Source organism: Epinephelus lanceolatus, chromosome 12, assembly GCF_041903045.1.
Source record: "Epinephelus lanceolatus isolate andai-2023 chromosome 12, ASM4190304v1, whole genome shotgun sequence".
Lineage (NCBI taxonomy): Eukaryota > Metazoa > Chordata > Actinopteri > Perciformes > Serranidae > Epinephelus > Epinephelus lanceolatus.
The window spans coordinates 21,692,048-21,713,308 of record NC_135745.1 but is presented as its reverse complement, the minus strand read 5'-3'; the positions used below and the strand labels follow the sequence as shown (position 1 = coordinate 21,713,308).

Genomic DNA, 21,261 nt, shown 5'->3' with positions numbered 1-21,261 from the left:
ACTCTGTGTTTGTTAATGTATTTGTCAACAGTTATAATTCCTGTGAAGCATCTGTAACTGGGGAATAAACAGGTAGCAAAGGGTTGACAAGATAATGACAGATGGGATTTATTTTTCATGCTTTCATGTCTTGTTTTTCTATGTAAATGAACACCTAAAATGTCCCTATACTTGCTCACCTCTAAATTATAGTGTGTTATAAATAATTAAGTTTAAATATGTATATCATAAATATTAAATAGACAGGTTTAAGTAGTGTTAGTAGTAAAGTGTTATGGTTTTGGGTAATAATTTGTACACATATTCAGAGATGTTTATCCCTAAATATACTTGTGTGCTCTGTGCATCAAAAATAGCATTACGGGCATTTCTGGTATTAATACTGTACATGTCAGAAAAACGAGCTGGTGATGAGAGCATCACAAAGGGAAACTGTTTATGAACAGGGACAAAAGCTTACCTCTCCATTGAGGAAACAGTAGAGCACAGCTACAACAAAGCCCTGAAGACGAGAAAAGTGACAACAAATAAGAGAAAAACAGCTTGACATTGAAATTTTCTTTCATTTTTTAAAAATAACTGCATCCTTATCAGCAAAGCATAAAGACCTAAGAGTCAGACCGTGGGGATACTACACTACAAAATAGTTTGTGCAACTCTGAAAGGCAGAAGGAAGTAACTGTCCGAGCAACTTCACTATGCAGGAATTGTAAAGTGTCATCAGTAAACTGCATGACATGTTTACCCCTCTGTAACATTTTCCATGAAAGAATACGGAGAAAGTTTATATTTCCCTCAAAAGATTAGTTCATCATTTCTTGTGGCTGCAAAAGTGGCAATAACTTATTTAAACAAAATGGCAGAAATGTAGGGTCCTGAGCAGAACCAGTGTGTGGCTTGTGCTGGTAAGTGTGTATTTTATGTCCTTAGGCAGATATAAATGTTTAGCAGAAGACATAGATGTTATTTCTATTAAATGAAAGCATGACATTCTGGGCTGCAATTTAATTTTCATCTGCATCACTGATTAATCATTTTGTCTATAGAATATATGAAAATAGCTTAAAATTCCTATCATGTTTTCTCAAAAGCATAAGAAATCAAAAACCCAAAGAAATGAGACAAATAAAGGCAAAAAAAAAATCCTCATATTTAAGAGCCTGAAACTACTGACTGTTTGGCATTTTTATTTTAATTGTTTGTTTCTTTCTGTCACGAGACCCAATCTGATTTATAATCACTATCAGTGAATTTGTTGTTCAATATTGTTTTCATAGTTTCATAATTACTTCAAGGGAAAACACTACAAGGCAACAGCTGCCCTTCAGACTTTACTACCTCCACTGAGGAGATTATGTTTTCCTTTTAGTTTGAATATTTGTCAGCATGATAACAGAAAATCTACTTGCGCAATTTTCATGAAACTTGGCAGAAGGGTGTAGCGTGGGCCAAGGAAGAAGCCTTTAAACGTTCAAAAGGGTCCAAATAACATTGTATGCTTGGGCATCTGGCCCAGGCAAAACAAATGTCATACATCTTAAAATCCAGTAGATGGTAGTAACGTTCAGTAGTGACAAAACATAGGCAATTGTAGGAATATGATGCCTCCGTATCACGATCCACAGTCACGGGTACCAGTAATCCTCTGTGGCAGCCTACACGTGTAGCTGCTCAAACATCATACAGAAATCAGTCACTGTGGAGCCCTCAGGGACAGTGGTTTCATGGGAGAACCAGTACAAAAACCACAATGTGTGTAAATATTAAGTTACTAATCTATACTGGTTTGTGTAATAAGCTTCTGTTTCTTTGTGCAAATTTAAATTTGACTAAAGCAAAAATTCACAAGTTTCCCTGTGAACATAGTTTTTGCAAAAGCTGTGTTTAATAACTTAAGTGCATGACAATATAAGTGTTTTCAAAAATGTTAAGTATGAAAAATATTTCCATTTTAGAAGTACATAATAAATGTACAACTGAGATGATGAGGATTCAGCTAGGGACAAGCACGTTTTGACATCATTCAGTTTCAGAGATATCTAAAGATATGTAGGGGTTGCGCTTGCAGATGTGTGTATCATCGTAGGCAGGACTATTGGCCTTGGTGAGGATCTGAGTATCTTTAGTTCGCTGCACAGCTGTGGATAGTGAGTGACCAGGTTTGAATATCACTATCACTCTCCCAAAGAGCCTCTCTGTATCTTGTATAGATGATTTATTATCCCATTATGTTCCCTCATTCATCATCTGGTATTTCAAACAGGACATTGGAGCTGTAAAAGCATACCTGGAAGGATCCCAGTCCCAGTTCAAACACCAGTCTCTCCCTCTTCCTGACATCTTCAGGTGAGAAGGCGAACACAGTGTAGTGAATACCAAAAAGAGGGATGAGCAGGAGGGTGGAGCGCGCCAGACGCCTACATACACACACATACACACACAGTTTAATAAGATTGAAGCAAAAGTCAAACACAAATCAAAGTCATGTTCTACTGGTGCTGGTCAGCTGGAAGTGATGCAAGAACAGAGCCACTGATGCAATGTTATGAAACATAAACTAGTCATTTGCTCACAGGTTTAAATTTTTAGTCAAGCCACAATTTTAGAAATAGAAAATCTCTCTTTGAATTCAATCAAGGCATCAATGTTGTTTGAAATGCAGGCTCAGTCACAATTCTGTGATTATTCTATTGTTCACATTACACAGGAGATATCTTCATTTTTCTTATTGTCAACAGTCAATTAAACTCAGTAAAAATTTGACCTAAGTAATACATTTTTTACTAATTTGTTTTTTTTTTCTAAAAAGTATCTTATTCTTCTTTGCAACAGACTTATAATAAACACTGTTGCACTTGGTGACATGTTCCTTTGTTACGATGAACCAGGGCACTGTGGTTTATTGTGAGTCAATACCAAACACATCATCTCGCTGACATTTATCCTCAATAGAGCACCAAATGTCTATTAATTTGCCACTGAAAATCGTCCCCAACAAATGCATAATTAACTCCAGTTTCAGTAATGTCTGTTGAAAACTACAGTGCCCTGTTTTTTTAAGGAAATTACAGAGCATGTTTTAAAATCTAAACTATACATTTATTACTCATTTTGAGAGATCTACATCTTCAGTGAGAAGGGATGGACATTTGGATGTGGTAAGGAAGCCAGAAAGTATTGTTGTACATTGTTGGTTTAGGTCTTATGTGGGGTTTGTTGACAATAAGAAAAATATAGAATAACACCAGCCATATACTTTCTCTCTCTTTTAAACCTGAGGGTAGATTTAGTGTACAAAATCATCACAAGACTGAGACTGAGACAAGAAACACATAACTGTGGACATGTAGAATCTGTCCCTGTAGTCACATAGAGTTTTCTTTGGTTCCTTATCCCTGCTGCATGTATCATGCAGTACAACATAATGTCTGACATACACATGACAAGTGGTAACACACAGAAACACACAACAAATGACACCTTAGAGGGCTCAAATGTGCAACACTGATTTTTTATGGTGCAGTCCAGTGACCCCCAGGGGTCCTTAAGCAGCAGAATAAACACATTATACTCTGAACTCTTTGAGACGCTAGGAAATGTACAAGTATTATTGTGAGACAGTTTGTGTTGCTGTCTCTCCACCAGCACTTGAAAAAAACATCTCAACGAAACTACAAAGGTTTAAATTTTGAAGCAAATGAACTAAATTGTGTGTATATGTGTTTGTGTGCTCTTGCATGTCTTTCTTTGTGAGGACCGGTTTGAGTTATAGTGAGGACAGTTTGGCCGTCCTCTCTTTGGGCTGGACTTTTAAAGGCCTGTTTGAGGGCACGGTCACACATGAGCGCACACAGGTGAGTGATCATCACCTACAGAGGTGATTCACACCGAATGTGACGTACAAGGAATGCTTACTTCTTAGCCAATGTTAGCTAGCTTGCTAATAAGTATCCCAAAATATTTTCTTGTGTTCCACGCGTATCTCCTGACTCACTTCAGCCAGGCAGCATCTCTCATGTGGGGCAGGTTGTATTTTTCATTGTCAGTATCGTACAATATCGGGTAGACACGGCAAATATTGACACTTGGTCAGTGGCCCTAAAAGTCAAATTATGATGCTGGGTACCCCTTCAGTGTCGGTTATGGACGTTCAGAGACAGCATGTCAATTCATGCATATAGTCTTTTCAAAATAAACAATCTCTTTTTGAAAATAAGAAAGTAGGTGAAAAAAAATTGTTTTTAGGTTTACTCCCATAAGTTCGGGCAACAAAAGTACACAGTTTGATTCAGAAAACTAAATCATGGTTTGGTTTAAAATAAGTACATTTGTTGCCAACGTAATGTAACATCACTAGTGTAGTACGCTACATGTACTAGCATGTACTAAAATAACTTCATTAACTTGAATAACTTGATTTCTGGTTTTATACAGAACATGAACAGCACTCTACCTGCTGAAAGTCTGGAGTTTTTTTGACCCATCCACATCAACTCCTGCCTGCCTCATGCAGACTTTCTCACTCTTTACACTACGGCAGTTGCTCAGAGCGTCAAAAAATTCTGCTGCCCGGTGCATTTCATACCGCTGCTTAAAGGTGCCTTAGTGTTTCTGACACTGGGGGCCACTGACCAAGTGTCAGTATTTGACAAGTTTGGAGTGAAACCAGGTTGTGCTGGTTAAAGCTGTAACTCTACCAACCAAAGTTGAACTCCACACAATGTAGATGTGAATTTGCGTTCAATTAATGGAAGTGAATGGGACGCAAACATTCACTGATGTTAATTTCATGCATGTGTGACTTTACTCTGAGGGTCAAGACTTGATTTGAAGGTTCAGAGTATTAGAGTAAAGTTTAGGTTGAGTTTAGGGTAAGGGTTGGGGTCAGGCATGTAGCTGTGATGGGTATGGTCAGGGGCTTTGGGATGCATTATGTCAATGAGGGTCCTCACAAGTACAAGTACAAACGTGTGTGTTAGAGAGAGTATGCATTTGGAAGTTCAGACCATTAGAAAATACTTAAAAAACCCCTGGTGTAAAACACACATACAGACACATACACATGCAGTCAACACAAGGCAGACGCACACAAACGTGTGTCGGTGGACAAAGACACATACACACACACACACACACACACACACTTACAGTGTGATGGTGGATAACTCTGACATCCTGCACGAATGCTGAACAGCCTGTGTGGGCTCACTGAAGCATTTCTGAGCACAGCTGCTACACAGCACAAAGACAACACAACAATACAACAAAGACAATGTCTTTAGGGACACAGACTCACACAATACATACACACACACACACACACACACACACACGTCTTCACACTTGGTCACGCACGCACAGGTCTCAGCAACAGATGAAAATGACATTATCTGCCGAGCCTCAAAAGACGCCGTCCTCTGGGAGCAGCACCGGGCTGATGTCTGGCTACCGTACAACTCCATAATGAGGCTCAAGCTTCCTGCCAACAGGTACTACAAATGAATATATATTCTGAAAAGTGTCTAAGAGGACACATTCGAGGTTTAATAATAAGAATTGGGAAATAACACTCTTATGGGTACAATACAATCTCTTTAAATAAATAAATGCATGCTCCTGTGTGAAAGTGTTCAGTTAGTATTTGAGCGTGTATTTAAGGGAAGATGCCAACTGATCTGAAACAGCAGGCGTATCATAGACCAGGGTTAGTTAGTTAGCCACATTTTCATGTTGTGTCTGGAGTGTCATGTGGTGTCTGATTAAAGAAAAAAACAGGTGTTATTCTATATATTTCTTATCATCAACAAATCCCATGAAAACACCAAATCTAGAACTATGTTAATCCTTCACTCAATGCTTTCCAACTTTTTTTTTTCTGTCAGTGGCACTCAGTCCCAAGACCATTTGTCCTTACTGTAGATCTTTAAAATCAGGGCGCACAAATATGGTTTCATTTTTTAAAACAGCTTAAACAGCTGGGCTCTTTAGGTTTGGCACGTTATTCAAAGAGGAGGAAAAATGGTGAATTTGTTGGGGACTAATTTCAGCTGCGGATTAATACACATTTGGTGCTTTTGTGAGCATATACAGCGGCATTAGGCGCAATGTGGGACTGACTCCAAATAAACCACAGTTCCCATGTTGTCCCAGGTGACTCATCAATGTGTTTTTAATAGGTTTAGACAACAATAGCTCTATGACACACAGGAACCAGTTAAATCACACTTGGCTACAGAGAGGTGAAGTAAGTCTCGAGTATTTGCACCCAAGTCTTGAGTCAAGTTCTAAACCAAGACTGAGGGGTCAAGTCAAGTTTCGAGTCCTGAACAAGTCATAATGTGCTCCTTACTGAATGTGATGCCATTTTAACTACAGAATAATATATCAGATTTACAGTGGATGCAGAGACTCAGGATGCTCTACATGATGGAATGAATGACAACATGTCTCCAACTGAAAATGGACATTTTTACACAAAGGTGAACTCGAGTTGCACTATATTTGGGCATCTAATAGAATAGAATGGGTTGTTGTAATAGATTGTACGATCACTCAAAATGTCTTTGTTGTGTTCCTCTGTAACTGAACCTGCTCTGTTGTAAATGCAAGCCCCCTTTGTAATTCTTAGTGTCCTGTTTATTTAAAATTTTCCCCCCATTTTTTTCCTTCATTATGATATACTACGGAAGTGTATTGCATTCACTTGACAAATTAAAAAAAAATCTGTTTTATTGAGTAATTTTTTCTATTTTTCAGAGTAATTTTTTTTTTCTTTCTGTTTTTCAGTGTATTTTTTTCTGTTTTTCGTGGGGTTTTTTTCTGTTTTTTTTCGGGCTATTTTTTTCTGATTTTCTGAGTATTTTTTATTTTTCTTTATTAAGAGAGCAATAGAACAACAGACGCTTTCATTCCTTTCTTGAGAGCTCGATATAATGGAAGCAAACATGACCTGCTTGTTTAGTTTAATCCAGTTTTACTTTGTTTTGGGTTTGAGACACTGGGAGATACTCTTGTCTTTAAGTCATATAGATGGTGTTATCATTAGTTTGTCGACTTTATGCAGGCACCTTAAGACTTTGTGGTCATTCAGACAAAAAGCCCATTCAGATCTGCTGGACATTGCAATGTTTCTCCAGAATCAGTTGGACACATAACCCAAAACAAAGTAAAACTGGATTAAACTAAACAAGCGGGGCATGTTTGCTTCCATTATATCAAGCTCTCAAGAAAGGAATGAAAGCATCTATTGCTCTCTTAACTCAGAAAAAAATACTCTAAAAAACAGAAAAACTGAAAAAATTACTCAATAAAACAGATTTTTTTTATTTGTCAAGTGAATGCAATACGCTTCTGTAATATACTATGTATATATATATATATATATATATATATACTATATTATATAAGTAAATTGTGTACCTATTATTGTTTTGCTTTGCTTTATTTATTTATTTTTAATATATTAAAATTTTAAGAGGTGCTATGTCAGGAAATGTTCTGTTTTCTGGAAAAACTGAACACTAAATAAAACGTTTAAAAAATACATTAGATTTAAATTGTACTGATGTATTTAAACAAGTTTGTTGGAAGTTATTGTGTCTCCATCTGTAATGTTTCACCTGCACCTTTTGTATACTGCAGCTCATTTTTTGTTGACCACCCCTAATTTTTGAACGTTAACAAAAATATCTTTGGTATCATGCTTTCAACTGGCACTCAGGCACTTAATGTTACTTCTTCATTCTCTGGTGCAACTTGACCTGAGGCTCAATCAAGAGCAGATTGCTGGGAATAAATACTGTAGCATTAGCGTTAGTTGATTCAGAAAATAAAGAGAAATTAATGGCACAATTTTTAAATAACATAGTTTTAAATCTTTGATCTTGGAGGGAGGTATCAAGTATTTATTTAAATCAAAAGGCTTGAGTCCAAGGAGTCTTGAGTCATCGAGTTTGGCTTTGTCAAGTTCATACTTAAATCATCAAATCTGTGACTTGAATCTGACTTGAGTCCAAGTCATGTGACTCGAGCCCACACCTCTCCATGTTAGAAGCATCGATTCATTTTTGGTTTAAATCTTCTCATGGGATTTGTTAATAACAAAAATATAGTATATTGCCAGCAAAACTAAATTCATGTCTTCAGGCTGCAGGGTCATTAATGTGCACAGCATCTAGAGACCTTAAAATCACATTGATTCACTTCACTGACTTTTCACATACAACCTTTTTCCACACACACAGATTTTTTTTTTTGAGGACATACACAACTGGCATCAGTGGATATTCTCTGATTGTAACTTACAGGTAAATGCTCGATTCATTCCCTCCAATGTCAGGGGACTGCAGCTTCTGCACCAGAATGATGATGATTCCAATGAAGAGGACAAAATTGATCTGAGAATAATGAACACATAAAATAACATAAATGTGGAGGAGTTGTCATAAATTACATTCCAGTCAGTAAAGTAATAATTAAGCATGTGTAAAAAAATAACACACACAAAAAAAGGGAATGAACAAATCCGTCATACCATAATGGAGGCCACAACTGGTCCTTTGATCACCCACCAGAGGGCAGTGTTCTCATTTGTATCCCAGCATCTGGAGGAGGTGGAGGAGAACATTGTGTTTCATAGTCATTCAGCATGCTCTCCTTCCCTTAGATCAACACAAGGCAACACATAGCACCATGCATTATGTCAAGACAGTGGCTCTTTGCAGAAAAAGAGGGGTGGAGGGGAAAGGTTTAATTTGCATGCTAAAATATTGGTAGCTTACTTCCAATGCAACACATGATATATGTTTTTAAAATGTGATCGGATTTACTCAGTGATTTAAAAAAGAAAAAAGGCATGGTCACCAAGAATAAATGTATCAGTGGTGTCTACATTGAGGGGAGTTGTTTTCTAATCCTTTTCCAAATATTCCTGCAATTGCATATGCCCTCTTTACCTTATAGGTGCCCAGATACACTTGCAAGGATTATCAAATTTTTAATTTTTGGGTGCGATTCTCAGTATCCTGAAGGCCTTTGCTGCTTTGCTCTGCTGAAAATGTTCTCAAGTACCTTTTACACTATGTGGACATGCATTTCTTCCTTTTCTGAGATCAAACTAAAGTTGGAAGAGGAGTCATACCCAGTGTCGTGAAAGTGGAGCCTCAGAACTGCCCAGACAGTGACGCAGATGGTGGGAGTCCCTGTAATAACAGCATTAGTAAAATACAATACAATTGGTATCATACATCAGTTTCCAGCACTTCTCATTAGTTCAGTCACATTTTGGATGATGCCAACATATAGCAACAGCTTTATTGTAACCCTTTTTATACAGCATTCTATGTAAAGATCAGATTAAAGATCACTATTAGGCATAACCTAAAATGTTTGTGTCAAGTTCTGCTACTTTAGTTGTATTTTAACATGGTGTTTGAAAACATTTATTGGCAAGTTTGGCTAAAATATTAAAGCTCTTGGCAAAAAAATGAAGAAAATGAAGACCCTCAGGATAAATACACACTGTAGCTGTAGCTCAGGCTTCTTCAACTCTGGCTCACTGATTATTTCTGTTTACATGTGAATAAAATTTAAAACCTGAAAAAATATATCACCTGAATAACTAATATTTTGGTTTAATCCTTCAAAGCAGCAGAGCGCTCCTGTGCTGATGATGGCCAGTTACAACATGCATTATTGATGACAGAAGCCCCCCTTTGCAGGCCGCTCTCGTTGCAGGCTTGTCTATGATCAGGCTACTTTTACAATGTGTCAAGTGTCAAGTGTACATTCATAATGACAGTAATAGCTCAGGGAAATGTTCGGCGCCTGGGTCCTTAGCTTTCTGAAAATGTGGCCGCCTGAGCAATAAAGCTGATTAGCCTTGCTTTAGATGATGAGAATCCAGAACATCTGATTTATTCAAAAATACTATCTCTGGTCTTCCAAACATTAAAAAGAAAAAAAAAAGAGTTGAATGTACTCAAAAAAGGTACAAGTAAACTAACTTCTGAAACTGAAACTGATGCATAAATGGTTGAATTTACTGCATGAACAGAAGGATAAGTCTCTATTTACCACCATTAATGACAGAAATGGACACTCACCCCACCCTACAATGGTGTACCAGTAGAAGTAACGTCTCTCAGGAAAGAAAGTCTCCACCAGCAGAGTGAAGAGATACAGACCCTCAATGAAGAGCCAGAAATAGTTGGACATGACACAGTAATGGAAGAAAATCATCACTGCTTTACACGGCACCTGCACAGGGGAAACACACGGGGAAGGAAATCAATTTTATCAGTGATTTCATGTCTGTCCTGCTGATGTCGGACAATGCTTTTAGGGGTTTTGACGCAGCCTAGATTTATTATCATCCCACTTCGAGGCTGGTGCAACAATATCATATACAAGCACAGCGTGATCCACAATATGTTATACCTTTAAAATTTTACATACATTTGAATATGTCCTTGACTTGTAAGGAGTCTTTAAATCCTAAAAGCATCTGGCTGCAGCTTCAAAATGTAAAAACCACGTTTAATCATCAGCCTTTCGTTTAAAAGCTCAAGACAATAAATGTCAGAGAGACAAACGACGTTAATTCCTGTAAATCACAGTGTAAACAGAGATCGTTGTCGCTGGGGTGATGGTGTTGCAACACAGTGCACAACACTGCAATTACCCTCAAGTTGTAGCGTTCAGCATCAATGTGTGGGTAAAAAAAAAAAATTGTTTTCACAGCCAGCAGTAGACACCCACCTACATGTCAGGTGGACTGTAATCTAATGACATCATGTTAATGAAAGAGTCCATATTCTGAGTAGGGTCAACCAATTACAGCACAGTACCACAATGCCACGATGGTGACCTATGATCACCATAGTGACAACAGTAAAGGAGCGGGTTTGAACAAAGGGCAAAGTAACCATTGATATGTTAATGAGCCTCCAGTAGAAGATTTCCACTGGCCTTGCTGGAGCCATTAGCGTACCTAATTAGCTGTATTTATCATGCCTGCTTTACAACATTGAGCAATGTGTTGTAACCAGACAAAGGCTAAGAGCTTGTTCTGCATTTGTAATCGGGGAGTATTAGTCATCTAATATCGTGTTTGCTTTTTTGCAAAAAAAATTTGCATGTGATTGAAGTTCCTTCAAAGGTGCGTATCAAACGAGAAAACTGGAGGAGAACTGTTTCAAGCCCTCTGTGCGCAAACCTCTCGTTATATCTCAAACAGAACAGGCTTGATCACATTTTACACGCATGCTTTGCTTTTTAAAACGAGCGACTGAAATTCGATGAAATCCTTTAATTACGCTCTCTGGAACTGATTAACCAATGATCTTGGAAACATTTTTGCAACTGCCAATACTCTGCAAACTTCTTATACTGACTCCAAACCTGCCAGCGATCTGAGTAGAGATCATTTGGAATACTAAAAGCCTCATTTCGCAATTATCTGCATCAAATTGAAAGTAATGAAATAATTAGCCTGCTGAACTGAAAATGTATTTTTTCATTTTTAACCAAACAAGCAGTCGTGGCTGTTTTCTTTGCTGTGGGTGAAAACCATATATGGATGTAATTGGTCAGCCACTGATTATGTGAATGTTCAGGAAAGACCACGCAGTATATGAATCAGTTGTTGTTACTGACGGTGTGTTCGAAGCAGTGGTCTTCCTCAGCGTACAGCACACCGTCCTTGATGAAGACTGAGATGGCTCTCAGGATGAAGGACACAAACAGGTTCATGTGGATGAAGTTCCTGGTACAGTGGAGCTTCCTGGAGAGAAGAGAGATAAGATATATCACATCTTATCTTGTTTCCACTCTTAAAATTGAATCAAAGCAAATTATTTAATATAGTTGGAATTTTTTTTGTGTTTAACCCTTCTGATTTTTACTCCTTCTATTTACTGGTGTTTTCACTGTGCTACTACGTCTAAACCATATAGCCATATATTATTTTTTTCTGAATAAATTAGGCTACGCAGAAATGCATTAGTTTGGCATGTCTTTGGTACTCTTTACAGGGTCCAGGGTAGTTTTTATGAAGCCAATAAAAACAACAACCTTTAAGTCCACCTATTCAGCAGTAAAAACAATACATACACATGTAATGTATAGTTTATAAAACACTATAATGTAGTTGTAAGCAGCTGTATGTATTTATCAATGTACAGCATTTGTCTCTCCTATGAAGACCACAGGAGTTATACTTGTTAACAAATACATAACAAATACTCACATATGATTAAAAATATACTATACAGGATTTTCCTAAAAACAGTGTAGTATGCATACAGAAGTAATCCCTCTCAGTCTTCACTTACAACCCATTAGAAGTGTGTGGCGGTTTATTTTTCTGCAGAGACTCTGCCCTCTGCCTGTATTTTCTTATTTTCTTCTTATTTTTTGTATTTGGGGTGTTTATGGGCGCTCAGGTGAGGTCAGGGCTTTATAAAAAGGTAGTGATGGTGGACTCTGTGGATGAGGACCTGCACAGTATTTAGATATAAACGACTCATTCTAAGGTAACAAAAACACAAGGTGACTTTAAGCAAATGAAAGAGCAGTTACAAATATTAAACACCATTTCTGTCAATAGATGCCCCTAAATCCAACACACTGGACATTTAACCAATAATTGTTAAAGGATAACTTCGGTATTTTTCAACCTGGGCTCTATTTCCCCATGTGTATGTGTGCGTATGATTCATAGGTACAACTCGTTCTAAAATTGGTTCAGTATTGAGGGAGCCGGCAGCCGTGAGGTAGATATGGGGGCAAATGTGTCCCGTATAAGTTTGCGCATTAAAAGTGCTTTTTTTCACCACTGACCGGTTCAAATTGCCAGTGTTATCCCTATAAATAGCATACTAAGCGTTTCCCTGACCCTTCACTTCCCCCCAGCTGTGACGTCATCTCGCGAGAGCTTTGCTTGTTGCCGGAAGAAAACAGAGGAGCCATGCTGAGTGCCGCTCAGAGTGGTGCTGGATGTCCCGGAGTACAGTTGAGAGTTTTACTGCATCAGTATCATGGCTGCATATTTTCCCGATTTCGAGAATGAGGATGAGCCCTTTTATTACGATGGCCACCCGTACTTATTTGAGCCCGAGTATACGGATGAGGAGCTCCTACAAACTGAAGAGCAGACGAGGATAGAGAGAGAGGGCCAACAAGCAGACGAGGGTGAAACAGCGGCTGCACGAACGCAAATCTCTAAGGACTGGTGGTGCTCCTTGCTGTGACTCCATGCCCACAGAGGAAGAATGTCTGTGTTGCAACGAGTGGGACCTGTTGCCCAGTATTCATGGTCTCGATGTGTCCTGGGGTGATACAGAAACTACCAAACGCTGTGTAACTATGTTAGAGGATTTCCCCCCTCTGATCAACAGGGCAGTGCTGGATACCTTTTTTCATGTGCCCAAAATAAATTGGAGGAGGCGGCCAAAACCACAGGGACCAAATGGTCAACTATCCATCGAGTAAGTATGACTAATATGTCTTTATGCGTGTAATACTGATACCTAGAATTGTCTCCGAGACGCACATTTACTGTTGCATACTTTGCCCTCGTATATATCGTCAACATCCATCAACAAGCAAAACTCTTGCGAGATGACGTCACGGCCGGGAAGAGGTGAAGGGTCAGGGAAACACTAGTATGCTATTTACAGAGATAGCACTGGCGATCTGAACCGGTCAGTGGCGAAAAAAAAAACACTTTTAATGCGCAAACTTATACGGGACACATTTGCCCCCATATCTAGCTGCCGGCTCCCTCAACACTGAACCAATTTTAGAACGAGTTGTACCCATGAATCATACGCACACATACACATGGGGAAATAGAGCCCAGGTTGAAAAATACCGAAGTTGTCCTTTAAGTTTAGGAAATGTGAATAAATAAGTTTAAAAAAGTCAAAATACTGAAAGTTAGTCTCGGTAATTTTTAAACTGCTAATTTTGTCTAGAATCAAAAGATATTTCGTTTAGATATTTAGGTGACGGATGCAGAAAATACTTAAAAGTGAGAAGCTGGAACTAGTTTGCTTTGAGGACCTCTGATGCCTCAGTAATGTAAAAAGAAATGTAAAAACAAAAAGCTAATTTTTATGAGTGTTGCCACCCCTACTAATTTTCTTTCTTATTTCCATTTGGGCTAAACCTGATTTAAATTTCATGGCTTCAAATTTGGAGAACAAGCATAAATGAGGAACCTGACTTTGTGATGCTCACCTGAATCTGCAGAGAATGACCATGGCTGTAGTCAGAGACACCAGCGATGTGCTGTAGCCAACCGTGTACAGGGCCCTGACTGAATCGAAGTACGTATGTATCGGGTCATCTGTCTAATGTTGGAGACAGAGGGTTAGTCATGTGTTTGTGATAAGTGAATCATGACATTTAGATGAGGTAAAAGAGGTCGTACAGGTTCACTGGTGTTGTCATAGAACATGCAGACGTCCACGTAGTGAGGGAAAGGTTCAGACCAGCCGTCCTCGGTGCAGTTACGACTGACCTTCCCCATCTCTGCAATTAGAAAACATGCCTCAGGCTGAACTGGACTGAACATTATTAATTTTTAAATACAAATGAGATCAAATCAAATGAGAGCCGCTGCTGAGCTCCCTGTTGCTCTCACCATCCTCAGGGTCCATGAGGTCGTTGAAGAGCTCTGGACAGTTGACCACCACCACTTCACCGACTCTGGCCGCCTGCCAGCAGGTAAGGTTATCCCACATCCATGGACACACTAAAGGGATGAGAGAAACACAAACACAACAAGGTCAGTGTGAAGCTCCTGTTAGCATTCCTGTTGTTACTGAGGTGATGAAACGATACTGACACTAATTGAAATGAACTGAGCTGAATTAATTTTGACTTTAAGGCAAATGAATTGGGAGGTAATACAGTTTCCAAAGATATTGAGCATTTTCATGACACCCACATGCACTAAACTACTGCTAACATTGCTAACATGGAGACAGCTTTCAAATCTTATTAGCTCCCTATCTCACATTTTAACACTTTATCTTAAAAAGCATGTGTTAATACCTGATGATCTCTAAGTTTCAGTGCCAGTAAGATGTTTAGAGAGGTTTTAAAATAAAAGTAAATCCAAAACTATGAAAGTGAGGTGGATAAGGATAAGGGTGGATAGGATTATGATATTAGGGTGTTTGAAATTACACCTTCAACTGGAGAGGCAGCATACTGATAACAGCTTCCAGCAGCAGCTGAGAATGACGATGAGAGCAGTAAGAGTGAACCAAAGTTGCAGGCCAGACAGTTAAACAGTGAGCTGAGACACACTATAAAGCTCCATCAAGCCGAGGGGAGATACAGACCAGGGGCGGAGCCAGATGTTGTGAACATTTGAGACTCAGCTCGAAGCCAGGGGGGTCCATATAAGCATGCTTCCCAGGGGAGATTCTTCCCCAGTTACAGCAGCTATACGCACATCTTTGAAGCCATTTGAGATGAACAGAATGCCTAAAATCTGTACATCATTTGGGAAAGACATGATAATTGCCAAGGAAAAAATCATCTTAAAGACCACATCCTGTTTTGTTTCGAACTGTCTCCAACTGTCTTTATCATACCCTAACAAAGCAAATGTTGAGGATGACTTATTTTCAGTCTTGCCGCCTAAAAACAGGCAAAAACCGTCTGATGTTACATTGTTAAATGGATACTTTGCGGATTGTTAACCAACTTTGTATCAGAACAATGTGCTTAGTGTGTGTAAATGAACTTTGGTAAACTTCCCTCTATCTTACCAACACCCAGATCTCCCTGCTCATGTCTCAGCCCCTGTTGACTCTCATTCTATTGCTCAAACTATCCACATTTTCAGATGCCCCCCAAGACGTGATTCAAGAGAGAGAGACAACCATCTGTCTCTATTTCTCTCAAACTCAGACCAAACTCAGATCAAACTGTAAAACTAGGGCACTGCTGATCAAATAAACCAAGATCCTGTTACTGTATAGCCTATTTCAAACCTAACATATGTTTAGAAAAATATTTTAGTGCACTGTTTGGCTGTGATATGGGAGTTTGCAAACAGGAAGTGGGCACCATATTGTTTTTCTATGTTGTAAAAACAGAGACCGAAAAAATAAAAAACTTAAACAATAAAACTAAGCAGTGCTGGTCAAATATGAACCAAGATTCTGTTACTGCATTGCCTATTTCTTGCCTAAATGTCTTCAAAAACATATTTTAGCTTACTGTTCATATTGTATTCTGTACTGAACTGTGCAATATGAGACTGTCTGTTACATGCCATACTGTTTCTTGTAGAGAAACCAGCTGCATTACATCCCCGACCAGCAGGGGCATTGTTTAGGCTGGTGTGGCACAATGCATTCTGGTAGTTGTAGTTTTTTTTCTACCTCTTGAACAAATACAAATGCCACAGTCCTTTCCCTCAGTTTCCTCTGGTCATGTAGCACCAATGTGAAAAGTATTTGTGTCTTTCTACTGCACAGACAGCCCAGTTTTATGACCATCTTTCCAGCAGTGAAACACTTCTTTATACTGAAAGATGGATCAAATCAGATTCAAAACAATACAACATTATATACAGTACAAATTTATATTTGTGTCTTATTTTGCCGCTCGTATTTATCTGCTAGCTTAATGTCTAAAATGAACCATGTGTAAGACGACATGAGTGTGTTGCTAGATCATGCGAGAGTGTGTTGCTAAAACAAAGACATGTCTGCAACAAAGTTAATTTTTTCCTGATTTGTCTGTCTGTAAAAAAGCCTTTTCAGTGTCAGAATGTTAGGAAGGGTTGGGGGCTTGTGGAAAATGGGTCCAGTATTTACTTCAGTGACTACAGGGTGAAGGAAATGGTCATAATCCGTAATCCCATTCACTTTTCCCATTGGAATGAATTGACTCAGGGTCACAGCTAGTCTCCTTAATATAAGGAGACGGGGCAGTGGTGACACCCATGTGACACAGAAACAAGAAAAGACTCTTAACTGGGCCGTCTGGATTTATCAGTGGTCTCTGCTCCTAACTGCCAGCCTTAGATTTTAATAATAGCTAGATACAGGACGCCAAGATTGCTCCTATTCATTCCAGTGGAGTTGCTTGCCTGGTACATACAGTACCAGTCAAAAGTTCGGACACGCTTTCCCATTTACTTGAATGGAAAAGTGTGTCCAAACTTTTTACTGGTACTGTATGCCAAAAAAGTTTTCTAGCTCAAGCGTTCCACAGCTTCCACAGTATATGACCCATTGAATATGTGCAGTTTCTCCTGTTGGCCCCGCCTACAAGTTCCCACTTGGCTCATAGACTTGACATTGTGATGATGTCACAGATTTTTAAATCGCTTTTCTTGGCTTGAGGAAAGTTTTTCAAATGAAAAAAACCTCCATGGATCAAAAATTCAGAATAGATAGACTCAAAATTGACCTTGTTTGCAGTTCAAGGTTTTCTGTCAGCAGCTTTACAGATGTCTCTTTTCCAATGTTTGTCTATGGGGAAAATGTTTTTTGGGCTACAGGAGATTTTTTTTCAGCTGCAGTACCGTGAGTGACCACTGGGAAAAAATTGCTGCAAGGCTGGGCAGCTTTCCTGGGGGTCTGCTACCAGCAGCCTGAGAGCTTTCAGATGTTTGTTTTTGTTTTTTGGACAAATGTCTGTAACTTTGGGCGGCTGTTGCTCAGAGGTAGAGCGAATCATCCACTAATGGGAAGATCAGTGATATGATCCCCGGCTCCTCCAGTCCGCCTGTCGAAATAACCTTGAGCAAGATACTGCATCCCAAATTGCTCCTGATAGCTGTTCCATGTGTGTGTGTTAGCGTGTGAAAGGTTATCGAGTAGGCACCATATATGATCAGCCTCAGCCACCAGTGTGTGTGAATGTTGCGTAAAAGCGCTTTGAGTGGTTGGAAGACAAGAAAAGTGCTATACAAGTGCAGTCCATTTACTATTTTACCATTCAATAGCCAATAGCCGATGGACCATTTTATCGTCTACTTGACACATAAAGTGTGAGCACTTAGGTCATGGCTCGATGATTGGACCACACAGTGTGAGCACATAACTTGTGAGCTTGTGAGAACAACATTTCTAAAACGGTCTCAAATCGTACAGTGTAGTTTAACAAAATATGTAGATGTTATTTTTTTTTTGTTTGTTTTTGTTATATCCAAACTGAATGTAATAGTCTCCACCCAAACAGGCTGAAACTAAATCTCACCTAAGCCAGTTCTTTTTTTTTGGTCATCTTTTCATCAGCCTCAACCATTACCTGACTCATGCTCACTTACCAATCTCACTTTCTTTCTGTGTTCTCTTCTCTCTGCTCCCACACTGGCCTTTATCTTCAGCACCTCCTTATGCTTTCCCTTTCTCTTTACTACACAGCTAACGCTCTGGTGGTTTTATAATGCTGCAGAGGCAGGTACAAGTCTGATTGTATGTGTGTTCACCCGCGTGCATTTTCAGGGTGTTTCTGAGCATGGCCGCATCTGTGTGTTTGTGCATGTGTTCCTGGACATGCATGTGTGTGTATTTGTTTGCAGACCTTTCTCTATATTCTGCTTGGCTCTCTAATCTGTTTTGGTTCTGTCTGGTGAGCCGGACACAAAGCCAATTACCTTTTAAAGGGCAAATCGGAGCCAAATGAGCCGCACTGAGCTACAGAGGTAACCGGCTTAATAAAGCACTCTGTCTGCATCACTGGCTATTTCATACGAGATCCCACAGTATGCTGAATCTTCACCGGGCTGCAAACATACAGCATAATATCCACATGCATATTGCACATTTATAGAGTACACAAACACACACATGCTCAGATCGTTTTTTTCACATTAAAGCAGATTTTATCGGGCGAGTGACTGAGAGCTGTCATTTTGTATTCTGAGTCATGAGGTGCCACAGAAGCAGAAGGCTGATAAGAACTAATTTCTCTTTACTCCTTCATATTTTTTAATAAACATGAGTCTGAAAGGAAGAACATGTCATGGAGCTCCTGGAAAGATCTGCATCTGGACGTGATCAATTTGTTTTTGTGGGAGTCTTACAAATAGCTAAGAAAGAAAAAGGCAGGCAAACCTCGGTGCTATTTGCACCCAGGTGAGAATAGTTACACTGCAGCTATTCCTCTATTAATATCTATCCATACCACGCATTATTATGGATCAGTACAGGGTCGGGAGTGGTTCAGGGATTAGGGCAAAGAGGTCATAGTTAGGGCTTGTACGAGCCAATTTCAGACATTCTCTGAGATTAAAGCCGTAAATTTATGAAGAAAAAAATCAGAAATGTACTGCTAGTAAGTCATGTAATCTAGTATAAAGAGCAACACAGTCCACATAGGTAGTAAGACATGATTGATGAGTGGGTGAAATAAAAGGCTTTTGCATAGGACACTGGGCTTCAAGTCCCATATGAGCTAACACTGGCTTATTCATTTCAAACTTAGTTGACCTATAATTTCAGTTTCTAGGGCATATAGAGCTGCTGATTGCCCACTGTGTACATTAACTTCACATTTTAACAGACCCATTTGTATTAACATTATATTTCAACACCAAGGAATATCCACCCAGGTGTAAATGGCCACACTGGCTATTTTCACCTGAGCACAAATAGCATTGTTAGCTATGGACACCAAGGTGCTAATAGCATCTGCCTGAAATCTAAGTAGGACCGCATTTTAATGCAGATCAATTTTTCGGTCTATAAAATGTCACAAATAGTGAAAAACTACTCCCTTGAGGCCAAACTGATGTTCTCAAATGTCTTGTTTGTCTGACCAACAGTCCAAAACACACAAAGCTATTTAATTCACAATGTTATAAAACCAAGCAGCAACCCTGAGGCTGTAAAATGAGGCCAACGCAAAAGTGCCAACACCTGCAGTTCCTTTAATGGCCACTGGAGGCTGGCCCCAGAACCAAGTCAATCCCGATAGACTCTAATACATGTTTACAGCCTAGTGCTAAAACCAGTTTTCGTCTCTATAGCTTATTTCAACATTCATGACAACTGTACAAAAGGTGATTTTTTATATAGCTCACATTTTATTATGGCTTAAAGTTATGCAAATTTATGGGCGTGGTCTTCTGAGTGACAGGCTGTCTGCAAGACGTTGCTGCAGTCTGTAGCCCCTTTTACACTGCCAGATTTTCCGTGAACGTTGGGCAGTTTTGCCGGCAAGCTGCGAGCATTTAGACACACAGAGCTGCATTGGCGAGTTGATCAGAGGTGTCCAATTTTCCGCCTCGTAGGGTAGACATATTGGCGGAACCCTTTTAGTTTAAAAAGACCGAGGTGGCCTTCCGCCATGGGAGGGGCTGTTGATGACTTGTGGGAGGAGCTACTGATGACGCCACATGTGCGACCCACTGGCGGTGGATAAACAGGAAACAGCTGATAGCAGGAATTAGCGAACAGCTAGTAGCAAGAGGGAAACGCAAACCTGACAGACACTGTAAAGATGAGCAACTGAGGAGACAAGGAATTGCGCGTCCTCCTTGTCCTCGCAAACGAAGAGGCCATTAACTGTCAGATGACGGGGACGGTGAAGGACGGGCCGACTTATGAGAGAATCGCCGAAGGACTGACCAGCCGCAGCTTCCCTCTCACGTGACTGTTTACGTCACACGATGAGCTACACGTTTTGTTACTTGCTCACGCCCCCCATTGCCTCAAAAAAGGCACATTCTGTATACACAAAAGTAGGTAGGCGGCATTTTGCTGCACTCCCGGATTTTGTTTTTATACTGCCAATGCTGAAAGAAGACTGATTGGGCTTTCCTGTGCACAATTCCTATTTAAAAAGGGCTTGTCAGTCAGATCCACCCTTTACCCAACCAATAGCTGATGTCACAGTAACTATGTCCATTTTATACATACTATGTTTAAAATGTGAAAAAAAAAGCAAATTCACACATTGGAGAAGCTGTGAAATGAAAATGTACTCCTATCAAAATAAGTGCAGGTCAACTGTCTTTCGATGGATTATGTGTTAAACTGATGAGTCATTCCTATATTAACACCACTCTAAAGAGTACTTAAGTAATCTTCTGTAATGTGACAGTCACGTTTACGGTGTCAACATCCAGCATTCATTTTCCTTTGGCTTTAGACAAACGGTTGACTGAAGAGAATTTAGTTCTGAAATAACAAACACAGCGCAGAGGTCATTTTACATCAACTACTCATTTTGAACTGTGCTAAATTCAGCTGGATGGTGATCACAGCACCTGACATCAAATTA

At 39.4% G+C, this 21,261-nt stretch overlaps 1 protein-coding gene across 4 annotated transcripts in view; it reads right to left on the bottom strand.

Moving 5' to 3' along the window:
* Nucleotides 1-21,261, bottom strand: part of LOC117271416 (pituitary adenylate cyclase-activating polypeptide type I receptor-like) — a 42,587-nt gene that overhangs the window by 7,368 nt on the left and 13,958 nt on the right. For 2 of the 4 annotated variants that reach the window (XM_033649551.2, XM_033649552.2), the window contains exons 4-14: nucleotides 14,648-14,758; nucleotides 14,435-14,535; nucleotides 14,242-14,354; nucleotides 11,656-11,782; nucleotides 10,104-10,257; nucleotides 9,140-9,200; nucleotides 8,534-8,603; nucleotides 8,305-8,396; nucleotides 5,149-5,232; nucleotides 2,288-2,417; nucleotides 461-502 (exon numbers count right to left, since the gene is read on the bottom strand). In XM_033649551.2, the coding sequence (XP_033505442.1) occupies nucleotides 461-502; nucleotides 2,288-2,417; nucleotides 5,149-5,232; nucleotides 8,305-8,396; nucleotides 8,534-8,603; nucleotides 9,140-9,200; nucleotides 10,104-10,257; nucleotides 11,656-11,782; nucleotides 14,242-14,354; nucleotides 14,435-14,535; nucleotides 14,648-14,758 (1,085 nt within the window). The remainder of the gene's footprint in view (nucleotides 1-460; nucleotides 503-2,287; nucleotides 2,418-5,148; nucleotides 5,233-8,304; nucleotides 8,397-8,533; nucleotides 8,604-9,139; nucleotides 9,201-10,103; nucleotides 10,258-11,655; nucleotides 11,783-14,241; nucleotides 14,355-14,434; nucleotides 14,536-14,647; nucleotides 14,759-21,261) is intronic. The other 2 variants (XM_033649553.2, XM_033649554.2) reach the window with 1 other exon arrangement.